This window comes from Anabas testudineus, chromosome 16 (genome assembly GCF_900324465.2).
Source record: "Anabas testudineus chromosome 16, fAnaTes1.2, whole genome shotgun sequence".
NCBI classification, from domain to species: Eukaryota; Metazoa; Chordata; class Actinopteri; order Anabantiformes; family Anabantidae; genus Anabas; species Anabas testudineus.
The window spans coordinates 2,819,149-2,831,570 of record NC_046625.1 but is presented as its reverse complement, the minus strand read 5'-3'; the positions used below and the strand labels follow the sequence as shown (position 1 = coordinate 2,831,570).

The window sequence follows — 12,422 nt, the reverse complement described above, 5'->3', positions numbered from 1 at the left end:
TCTCTATTTATTTGGTTATTTATTTATGCTATCTATATACTGTAAGTATTTATTTAACAATGCTCTGTATGTCTGTGTGAAACTGAAGACGTTTTTTCTGATGGGCACTTTTAGCTGTAGATTCCCATCGTAATACCAAAGATTAACATTGCCTCCCTGAATGTACGGCCTGAATCCCTAAACCCTGTTCCTGAATCCCAAGCCAATCCAGCCCAACCACCCAGTGATGTTATGTATCTATCTTTAAGGCCTGGCCTTTGTTTTTCCTTTTATTTTTTTGTAGAATAATGGGGATTTCTTTACTCTTGCAAATGTCTCTGCGGTCAGCTCTTAATGCCAAGGCCAAAGCTTGTTTGAATGTTGTGATAATATTTATAATTAATAATACTATGAAAAATAACAGTAATAATGATGAAGATGTGGCATCCCATAGGTTCACAGGTTGCTTCCGAGTTGGGTTCAGACCCAAGTGTCTGGAGTCCAACTTGAGGTTCTGTCTGAAGGCCCCATTGAGTGCGAGTCCTTCAGGGTCACATGCAAACATGCGTACTGTGTGTCTGCCTGGGGAAATGCATAGTTGTGAACCACCCTGTCCAGTCTCCCTAACTTGCCCCCCCACCCAGTGCAGACACTCCTGTCTATGTCCAACTCAGTGTGTGATCTCACCGTCCTCCACATGCCAAGCCCTTCTGCCAGTTGTCTCAGTTCCACCAGGGTTCTTCGTAGGGTTTGCTCCTGCATTTTGAGGGTTCTTGGGTTTTGTTCCTGTTCATGAGGTACTTAATGTGCTAGGATGCTTTGCCAGACTTCAGGTTCCTAAAAGGTTTATTCCATGCCTTGTGGGGATCATGGGTTTATGTCATAGGGGTGCTGTAGGGTATTCTGGTTTCTGCCTGGCCTTTGCGGGTTCTACTACTTTGTTCCTCATCTTCTTTGGATATCAGATTTGGTTGGGAGGCTTCTCAGACTTGTGAGGTTCTGGTCCCTGGATTTCTAAAGGACTTGAAGTTCATTTGTCATCATGTAGGAATCTGTGATAAGGCTTTGGGGGCTTGTAGGATTTGGCCCTGGCTGTCCAAGTCCCCTCAGGTTGAATTTGTTCCTGCAACAGGCACAAGTGATTTGATTTTCCAGCATTTTGCATGGTCAGTGCCTAAATCATGAGAAAATCACCTACAATTTGATTCTCTGACCTCTGTGAAAATGTTGCCAGGCTAGCTTGGCCGTTTTCCACCCTCTGTCTCTTTTCTCTCTCTTTCTCTGTCTTTAACGTTGGAAGGGGTGGATTGCCGGGGCCCCCTTCACAGCGTGCACTTGAAAGACAGGCGGTCATGAAAGAGGCCATCGACTTTTTCACCGACTTCAAAGGGGAGGCTTTTTTCATCCCGTCTTCTCTCTGGGTATCTGGTCTGGGGTCCGCTCTTGGCCAGACCTGTGGGCTTTAGGGGGCATTCAAAGGGGGCGGAGGGAGATCAGAGAGGAGGCTGAATCATCCAGAATGAGGATAGTGGTAGTGTGTGTGTGTGTGTGTGTGTGTGTGTGTGTGTGTGTGTGTGTGTGTGTGTAGGAGAGGTGGGAGGGGGGCTTGTTTGAGGAACAGGAGGTGTTGGAGTAGTGGGGCATAGAACTGAATTAAACTTTAATGAGCAACAATTGTAAGCATGCTGAGAGCGAAAGGGGGGGCGATGGATGGGGTGTGCAGTTGATTCTGAACAGGGGGGAAAGATAAAAAATAAAAGAGCTTGGAGGCTCCTCTGCCGACCCCTGCTTGCTACTGTCATAGTATCAAAGCTGAGGTGACACCTTTCAGGTTTCCCTTTGTCTCTCTGACTAGGAGCCTAAAATGGAGACAGAGCTTTTTGTACTGAGCCACCTTCTGCTCCGTGTCAAGCAGAGAAGCTCTTCTCTTTCTGTACAGATGGAAGTAGGGAGGACTGGGGGGCCTGAATTGAGTTGACTGCTGCAGGTGATCCGTGTTTGCAGTTTAGCCTGTGGCTCCCCCTAGTGGCTTTTCTAGTAACTTGATCCTGAAATGAGACTGGCAGACAAGGCTGTTGAAGAGCAAGTCTGGAGTAAGAGCAAATAAATAGCAAAACTGAAAGAAAAAAAAAAAAAGACAAAATATTTTTTTGATCATGTTTAAACCAAAAAAATCAACCAAAGATTGATGGGTAACTGCTGAATCGTTATGTATCATGGGTAGTTTTAGCAGTTCCCTGTCAGAGCTACCGTAGCACTCAGAGGATTCAAAAAAGCACCAGTGGGGTTCCGCGTGCTGATTATTTATGTTGCATAAAACAGTTTTATGTTGAACTGGAACTGAGAAACTGACATGAGGCAGTGTCTTCAGATGGAAGTCTTTGGACTCTGTAAATCCCAGTGTCCCCCTGTCTGTCCCTGCCTCTCCCCTGTGTGTACATGAAGAGTTTACCCATCTACCTCAACTGTGTGAGATGTTGTGTGGCAAAGATATTCCTTAACCAAAGAATCCATCCTGTCAGGGTGTCTGTCTATCGATCTATCTAACTTGTCTGTCCATCCATCTGTTCTTCATGCCTTTTACTCCGAACCAAATGTGCTGGAATCAATCCGTAACAGGAGCCAAACGAGGCCCCCATCCAGCCAAAGCTTAAGTCCAGTATGCTAGGATGTCCCATTGATCCATGTTCTGTATATAAAGAAAATCATTCTCAAGACCAAAAAAAGAAGGAGGTGACAATCCAAGCAAGGAGGATCTTGCTGTAATCAACGTTGCCTATTCCTTGTTTTCAAAAACTAGAATCATGTGACTTGCTGTAACAGAAAAAGCCCAAAAATAAAGCTCTCATCTCAAGATTAAAAAATAAAAAATAAAGGTCAAAGGAGACAGAAGCTATTTTTCCACATTTGTAAACCACCCCCACCTGTTTTTTTCCAAAATGTTTAGTGTAGTTGAAATACTGTCCGATCCCACTGTTGTAAGTAGGAATTAATGAACTCCATACAAAAAGCTTTAAACGGGGAAGAGCTGAGGGAAATATTATATTTGAGTCTGAGTTTCCTCAGCTCGGACTCGACCCACCATGCTTTATCGTGCCATCTTTGTTCATGTGTTAGACTTACTAATGAATGTGGCTAACCAACCAAAGGCTTTAAAAAAAAGATACACAACACTTTAAACGTCAATCATGGTGGGACATTTTGTATCAACAACTAAAGAAAATCCCTTTGAATACCTCATGTGAAAATTGTTTGTTGTGATGTTGCACTAAAAAAAATAAAAATGACTCATTTGTAACCCAACACAATCTCTGTTGACTTTATTCTGACCTTGTTGGAGGTGTTAGCAGAGAAGCTCTGTGGGGTTTTAAGAGCAAACGCTGGCACCAATATTCTTGGAAAATGTTTTCCTGTACTCTTTAAACTTTAAACTACAAAACCACTGGGAATCCCCCTCATTACGCTGCAGTATTCCCCTTTGGTCACTCATTTATTTGCACGTGTAATAAATAATACAGTCACAGCCAGCAGCGAGGTGTTCAAGCTCAAAGACGGGAAAAAGTTAATCTAGTTCTGTATAAAGTGCTAAAAACAACCGCAGGTATGGTCCAGCACCTCATTCAAAGCTATGGAAATGTTTGATATGCGTTCCCTGATCGAGTTCAGGGTTAAGGTTCAATCAGGAAACACATGCAGTGCGCAGGGTGTGTGCTCTTCTAAACTCTGCCCAATTAGATCAATTTGCCACAGGTGGACACGTTGCAAGGATAATTAAAGGAAACAGGATGCACCTGACCACAAGGTGCAGAGACACAGCAAGAAAAATAAACGACATCATATGAGAAAACATGTTTTTACTTTGTCTTCACAGTGACATGAGGCAGTTTTATCAATTTCAAATTAAACAAAACATAAAACAAATGTGCAAAATTGACTTTTAAAGTCACTTTATTAGAAACAAGTCAGAGCAGAAACCAGCCCACACTCACAAATGAGGTGGTTCAGTGTTAAGTTCAGTTAGATTCAAACAGAACGACTCTGTCCAAAGGATAAAAACCAAGCAGCAGCTCCACAGTTCACTACGCAGAGCCAAGAAATAATGTTCAAATTATCCGTCTGTAAAACCACAACTTGTCATTTTTCTGTTAGGTTTGGAGGTTCTGTGAGACACATCTTGTTACCTTTAGACAAAGCTTTCAGTTTTCTTTATGCCGCACTAATGCCGCTGATGCTTCATGCTACAGACTTAATGACAGCGAGGGAAATTAATCAATGCTCGTCTTCTCCTCTCTCCAAAAACATCAGTCTCAAGCTGTTTAACTAATATCTTAAAGGACTCTTTAAAGTAGCCAAATGTTTGATGTGAATAAAAACTTTTTAAGACTTTTCTTTTTGTGCAAACAATGCTACTGGCCTACAGGGAGGAACTTTATGGTATCCACACACGAGCACAGCACAGCACAGCACAGGACAGACAGACTGTTTTTACCTATTACACATTGATTCTGAAGTCCCCTCTGCCATAACAGGTAAACGCTAAAGTGACCAACAAACTAATTTACAAATGAGTCAGTTGAACCCTCTCAGACACTGTTTATGGCAGATGTAGCTGATGGTGTAAAATCAGACTTTAACCTCCATCTACATCTCCTGTGTCAGCCTAGTGTGTATCACTGGGACTGAACCAACAAGGAGCACATCTGTGTCTTTATTACAGATTCAAACACACATGAATAAAGTGAGACACAAACATCTTACAAGACAAAGACATTGAATAATTCTATGTGTAACTTTACAAAATAAACACCATAAAATGCAGATGTTTAATCAGAAACTAGTTAATCTAGTATTTAAAGATTTTCCAATTGCAGCTTTGTAGTAAATTAAAACTAAACAAAAAAAGGAATTTTAGTTTTGCTACAGTTCAGTTCAGTTTCCTCAGTTACATGATAGGATAGCAGGCATACCGGGCGATGCCACACTGGTCATTCTTGTTGCGAGCCATCCGGATGTAGCCGCCGTCTCCAAAATAAGTTCCCCAGCTGCACAAGTGAAGTGGGAAAAAAGATATTTGATTAAGAGCATAGAACATGTTCTCCAGCGTATTTAATTATCTTGTACGGTCTTGTTACAGTAAAAGTTGAAGGTAGGAAGGTTTTAAAGCATTTTAATATAAATTTAATTTAAACAATTAAAACATTTTATATGGTCCAGAAGAGGTTGGATGATTTAAAATTTCCCTGTGAGTCTCGATTTTATTAACTAATTAGGCAATTTTTGTGACACAACAGCTGGAACACACAGAAATTATCACCTTATGGTCTCTCTAACCTCAGCCCTTGAACGGCTGCATCAAACACACATTTAGAAGCAGCCCTGATGAGGTCAGCAGTATATCTTCATGAAATAAGGGATGAGGAATTAAACTCCTTCTTTATAGTTTATTGAGGCAGATGTTTGTGAAGTTTGATGTCAGTGACAAGTCCTGAACAGAATGTAACTGTCTGTCATTGATTGCTGAAGCTGTGGACTTCCCTGCACAGTGCTGACTTCTTTGTTTCACATCCTGTTTGACTAAATGTAGGAGGAACATAGGAGGTAAACATGTACTCAGTGACTAACTATGTGTTTATGCACCTATGAACAATCTGGGGATTTAGACAGGACAGTGAAAAAGTCTCACCTGTTCTTCACCAGCCAGTAGTCTTGTCCATTCAGGGTGCCATAGCCCACGGCTAACACTCCATGATTCACATCCTGGGTGCAGGACGGGTCATCATACACTCCTGACATGATAGGAGTTAAAATGTTTTAATTAATTTTACACTTATTTCAGCTGGGATTTTAAATAAAGATATTTAACGTTTTTCCTATTTCCCTAATTGATTCTCATGTTCTGAAAAAAAGAAAATATATTGTAAAAAGTGGAATTATTATTCTTAAGCTACATTTCAGAGATGTTTACTTTTTGTACAGTTATAGTGATGGGTGCCTGTGCAGCTGAAGGTCATGACTTACCACTCCTGTAGAAAGCAAATTTTGGTCTTTTGGCATCAATCGCCACTGAAATGGGTCCGATGGTGCCGAGCGCCTCCTTCAGGGCCCCCTCGTCCCCATCAGGGAGAAAACTGTAGGTGGAGCAGTTGGCGGCACGGTTCGCAGGGTTGTAGTGGCACTGCTGTGTCTGAAAAGAGAATGCAATGCAGTTTAAAACTAATTATTTACATATGACCTGTGTACACTGACCTCATTAAGATAATATTATTATTATTGTTATTGTTATTATTATTATTTATTTTATTTATTGTTTTTGTGTGTGGTTAAATTAGAGCATCTACAGTCGGGTGTGACAAACAGATCTGCTCCAAACTGCTTTGATGCATCTTCAACTTACCTGTCCCGTGTAGGGGTAAGAAGCATCAGAGTCGATGCCGTGGTTGTCGATAACATACTGGAAGGCATTGCTCATGAAGCCTCCGTTGCAGCCATGGTTGCCATATTTGCTACTACAGTCCACCAGGTTTTGGGGGCTGAGGTCCACCAGTTTCCCTGTGGTCTTGGCTAACTGGCCCTCTAAGGCCCCTGCAGCACTGAAGGCCCAGCAGGAGCCACACGAACCCTGGATTTAAAAGACTAGTGTTACTGTAATGTCATGAAAAGTTACAGTCACAACATCAAAACCAACTGCTGGTTTAATGGATTCAATACGAGATTCAATGCCCTTCTACACAATTTGAGGACATATTACACTTAAAACACTCATACAGTACACATGACATCATCAAGCATCACAATGGGAGTTCCTGAAGAAGGACTCATGAAGGGTCCAGCACAGTTAAAGAGGTTACAGAACTCTACTGACTTGTTGGGAACTATGTTTATTTGTCAATTATATTTAACATGTTGCACAGAACAGAAGGTATCCCAGAATCAATACTCATGTAGCTCTGGTTGAATGATATTCATGTGCTGACTAGTTGACTAGTGTTCAACTTTAGTACTTACTTGAGTTTATGCACTTTTATTTTACCCCAAACATAAAAACTCAGTAATATTATTTTTAAATTGCAGATTTTTGGGTCAAGGTCATAAAAAATACTTTTTGTTTTTAGCAAAAACTTAAAGATTTCAAATTGATTATAATTGTAGACGTGTAAGCACGTCAGTTGTAAAGCAGAGTACAAAATAACATATGTGAAATCTTAAAGCGTGTACATGTACCAATAAGAGCTTCTAAATAGTCATTATGTTGGATAACTGGATGAATCTAAAATATATAATATAAAAAAAATCCACTTTTTATAAAGGACTTTTCAAATCCAAGAACAAAACCTTTTTTTTTTTAACTGGATGAAGAAAAACATATTTAAATTAAAACTAAAAGCTGTTGAATGGTGAGTTGGATTTTCTTGGGTTAATCTATGTCGGGCACGTGCAACTTGCAAAAGCTGGTGGTTGTGGTCACGACTTCCTGTGCGAACAACAAACCATGTGACGAATCAGAAACCAGAGAAAAGTGGGAAATGAAACTAGGGGAGCTGATGACACAGTCAGCGATGTCACAGACATATGAAAGGGTTCAGATGGCACGGTTTGGTTTTTACCTGCATCTTGACGCTGGTGACGCAGCCCTTCTCTCTCCAATCCATAGTGTCTGGAACAGCAGCACCCGATGTCCTCACAAAGGAAGATGGTGCCCTCTGGATGTCAGTTGGAGGACTGAGTCCAGCAAAATGCTGCAGGATCTCCTCTCCTGTCTGTGGGGAAGTAGATAACAAATACAAATTAGTAGCACAGTGTTTCGTTTCAAATACGTTTTAAGTTTTAGAGATGATATGATATGCACCATCGATGTCAGGGATGTAGGAAGTTAGAATAATCCAAGTTTCTTACATTGAACATAGTTACTTTGTGGTAAGATGGAAATTCGTTTGTTGAATGTTTCATTGATCTTCACATGTTTAATGTGACAAACTTATTTTAACACTTCAAAGTTGAATTACACAATATTAATGTTAATAATGGATAAAAGGACCATGTGTCATGTACGAGACTGACAGAGAAGCATCATTCTTAACAGTTCCTGTCAGATTTACTGAACATTTAAACATCTTTCAGCTTCGGTTTTGGTTTTATCTCCCACAACTTTATGGTTTGTTTCCATTTAAAGCTCCCATCGGACTGGTTCCCATCAGCGGTTTTAAGATAATCACCTAAAAAGCAGCTAAATGAACGACGGATGTTGGACGTTTGTTTCAGAAACACGACTCTAAATATGTCATAATGTTGCTCTGAGACTGCTGGATGTGTAAATGAGCAAATAGTTTCTAACTCGTTTGCCACAACAACTTTATCATGTCCAACCTTTGTGAGCTCACGTTGTGTTGCCCCAGATAACGCTGCTGACACTCCTACTCAGAGTCAAGTCAATTAGTTCAAACAGATGAATATATTTCATTCTATGCTTTAATTACATTATCAGCTTTCTGCCCTCTATCTGAGTTTACTTCTCAGAAAGCATTTTTTACTTGTGGCATAAATAGAGATTATAAATAAGTACATAAATAAATAAAGGCTGGACTGAAATACAGTTTGAATTCTGCTCAACAATGATCCAGTTTGAAGCGGGTAGGTTAAAGGACACAAATCAAAACACCACTAGTTAATATTCCAGTGTGCAGTACTTCGGCCCTTCATTAAGTCAGACCCAGAACATACTGTAGGCTATTGACCACATACTGTATGTGGAGAACGACTGTAGTGAGCTTGATTGGCGAATGAGCTCAGAGCAGAAATCATTTCATTATTTCAGTAAAGTCTAAAAGGCCGAAGCCAAGAAACTCCGGTTTCTTAAGCAAAGTGAAGTTAGACCAGCGCAAGAGCTAAAGGCTAAAAGACGACGTGTTCACAATCTGCATGAGGTTAAAACAAACTTAGTGGGAGTTAGTTTCTCATTATCTCCAACTCTTTATGTGATTCGCATTGAAACAATTATCTCTCTGTTTGGATTGTAACAGTTAATTTTATATTAAAACCCATCCTTTCATTTGTGTTGCTTGGGTTAACTGTTCAACAAGTGCAACGTGATTATACAGGCGTAATCACACAGCAGTGAGTATTTACAGGTAGCTGCTGTGTGAAACAGTGCTGTACGTAGTAACACAATCATAATGTATAAGAATGTTTATTTACTAATTTCACAATTATTTACTCTCTTGCTATTGATAATCTAAATTTCCTGAACTGTAAATTAAGGTTTTTGCACTTTTTCCATTTGGCCAAAGATGCAGAGAAAGTAAAAGGAGACTTTCCGTCCTGAATAGTGTGAGTAGCAGATATTATTATTATTATTATGTTATGTCAGCCTCCATCAAACATAAACACAAGCAGAACTAAAACGGAGCTACTTCCAACTGAACAGTGTTGTCTTCACATTAAATGAATCACATTCAAATAGACTATATGAAGAAATTTAGCAGATTTTAAAAGTTAGGGGAGATTATGCAACACCTGTGTTAACTCTGCATGAACGTATAAAATCTCCCAAACAAATCTGCGTCTGTTAATCTACTGACTGACACAGAGCCTTTAGTTGTCTGCTGCCTTCCTACATGAATAAATCATAAATCCATACAAACATAAAACATTTGCTGTAGAAAAGAGCGAGTGTCTCACCAGGTCTCCCATGAAGTTCATGCTCAGCTCGTAGGTGTGAAGCCCCATGGAGGCCTCCAGGTTGTGCATGGTGATGAGCATCAGGTTCTTCTCCCACAGCTCCCTGCGGCGCACATCCTCCACCTCAACACAAAGACGTACAAATGCTGTATAAGAAAACGCTAAATCCTACATATGTTGTACCAACAGACTCACAGTTTTCATTGGCTGTAAACATACTTGCATCTAACTTTCCATGATATAGCCCACCTCATTCCTGTACATCTTGCCATGTGTCTTCTTCCACAGGTTCCAGTGGACGTCCAGCCTGCTGTCAAAGCTGGCTGCTGCTCCGGCGCAGAGGGAGACGAGCAGCAGGCTCCCCAACATCAAACCTGTAAACACAGAGACACACACAGGGTCACATGTCGTCTGACCTTTGATTAGACGACTGCTAACACACACTGATTCGCCCTCCAGAGTTCAAGCCTTAATGTTTTTTACTTATAAAAGAGTCTGAGGCAAGATTAGATGTAACGAAACGTGTCCAGAGGTTGAATTAGATCTGGACAAAAAAAAAAAAAAAAAAAGACTGAAGCTAAGAAGGAATCAATAAATAATAATGTCATTTATAAATAAAATATTGTTCCTGACAGAACAGAAATACAGAAATATAGAAAGTTTACTAAAACCATGTAACACATCTTAAGACGTATGCCATAGACTTCATAGTTAGCTTTGTGGCTAACTGTGAACAAACACACTGATGTTAAATATAACTATTATTTTTCAATGCAGCCTGTGTTTCATGTGCTGTGTTCAACACAGATTAAGTTGCTGTGAGGTTAAACTCAACAACTATTATGAATTTGTATGTAGCTCCATTAACTGAACATGAATTTGAGAACAGACCAATTGTAGATCTATTAATAAGAACGAGGAACAAAAGTGAGCTAGTTGTTTTCTGTATAAGGAGGAAGTGGTTTTCATAAATGGGCTCTAATGTGGTGCTCTGCCCCTCAGTTGGCTCAGAAACAGCAGATACAGAGGCTCGACTGAAGTTTCTACAGCCATGAGGTTAAAGTTGGCTCATGTCTTATTGTCTTCATTACCTACCTGTCTTCTGCACAGCAGTATGGACATTTTCAGGAAATAAAATTTATATTAAAAATTATAATTCATAACTATGTCCCTCTCTTTTTTTTATTTCACACATGCATTTTAACAGATGGAGTCACACTGCAGCTTATTTCTGAAAGTTAAAATGTGTCTGCAGCAGATTAGAGAGTGAACTGGTCGCGTCCTAAATTTTCACTTTTTAATAACAACAAAACTGAAATGAACAAATGTGGCAGTAGCTGGAGAAATTGTGTAATGGCTGCAAGTTGGTTTCATGCTCATTGTGTCATAGCAGGAATTCCAGTGTTATCAGTTCCTCCTGTGTATTTCCTCCTATGATATGTCCTAATGTCTCTTTATGAAGTTGAAGTAAAACATGAAAACTATCAAAACCAATTCTGACAAATCATTAAATCATTTGTACATTCAAATACCACACAGGCTCCAACACATGGTGGGAAAATATGTAAGTCTGCCCCTGGTAACCAATTCCTGCTTCTAGTTTGATGGTTGTGTTTGGTTAACTCAGTGCTTAGTTAACATAACACAATAGATGGTGGTGTTGATAAGGTCAAGGTTAGCAGCTGGTTAAAACCGTGGTTCTTTCCGAGGCTGTGGTTGCTGCTGGTGTTATTTTAGATGCTGTTACACTGACACCTTTGAGATTTCTACTAATTCCCATTTACAAAGTGGAACAGGCTCTTTAAAAAAAAGGGTGCGTGACTCTGGGCGTTTATTATGTTTGTGTATCAATTCCACATATTGAAAACTATTCAGCTGCCGTGTAAATAAAGTTCCCAGTCACAAGACCTGAACAGAAACTAATGAGCCGGCAAGAAATACGGCTGAATGCACCAGTTACTGTTTAATACTTAGAACTTTATTACAACACAAAACAGACTCAGCAACTAATCAAGGAAGTACAAAGATTAATTCATGGAATCTAAAGTCTGGTTCATGAGATCTTGGATCAAACACAGTCTTAATAACCAGATCTACTAGTTTTACCTGATCTGCTGAAGGACGATCAACTAAATAACTGAATAAAGAGAAGAGTTGACTGGTTGATAACTAGTAACTGTAACTTATCTGCTTCCCCACTAACTTCTGTGCCTTGGGGATGTATGACTCTTTAAACTCACTGAAGCCTTTAGAAGCTGACAATGTGACTTTCATTTGGTTTCACTCTCATTATTAATGTATAGAAACAACAAAAGGCCCCAGAACCAGTGTACAGAGGAGGATAATGTCCAATATGTCTCATCATCACCTTCACCTGAAGCTTGTACACGAGTGTTAGAGAAAGTAAAGTAAGAACGAAAGTAAAAGTTCAAATCCACGTTACAGCTCGTTCGACCTCTCCTTTTTTATCAAAAGCCACAGAACTGGGATGAAAAGTCAAAGTGTCACTTGCCTCGGACAGTCGGTGTCATCGCTGCGTCTCTGTTGCTCCGTTGAGTCCGTCGAGTTTTCCTGGTTGATATTTATACAGACACCGTCACATGATGTTTCGCAGCTCTTCCTCCTCAGAAACAGAAAGCAGCATCACGCTGAGTCTCTCCAACCACCTGCGGCGCAGCGGGCGCACGGCGCACGACGCAGCGCCGGACCAGGACATGATGGAGGGTTCGTAGGAGCCCAGAGAGTCAGAACTGAACAAATCAATGTCA

General features: G+C 40.2%; 1 protein-coding gene across 1 annotated transcript; it reads right to left on the bottom strand.

The window, feature by feature from the left end:
• Positions 1 to 3,902: 3,902 nt before the first annotated feature.
• On the bottom strand, positions 3,903 to 12,314 carry ctss2.1 (cathepsin S, ortholog2, tandem duplicate 1). The gene is made up of 8 exons (XM_026372607.1): positions 12,167 to 12,314; positions 9,904 to 10,028; positions 9,655 to 9,777; positions 7,584 to 7,736; positions 6,374 to 6,598; positions 5,998 to 6,163; positions 5,663 to 5,765; positions 3,903 to 5,021 (listed from the first exon to the last, which is right to left on the bottom strand). The coding sequence occupies exons 1-8, from the start codon at positions 12,183 to 12,185 to the stop codon at positions 4,922 to 4,924; spliced, it is 1,014 nt and encodes a 337-aa protein (XP_026228392.1). The 5' UTR covers positions 12,186 to 12,314; the 3' UTR covers positions 3,903 to 4,921.
• Between the last annotated feature and the right edge of the window lie 108 nt (positions 12,315 to 12,422).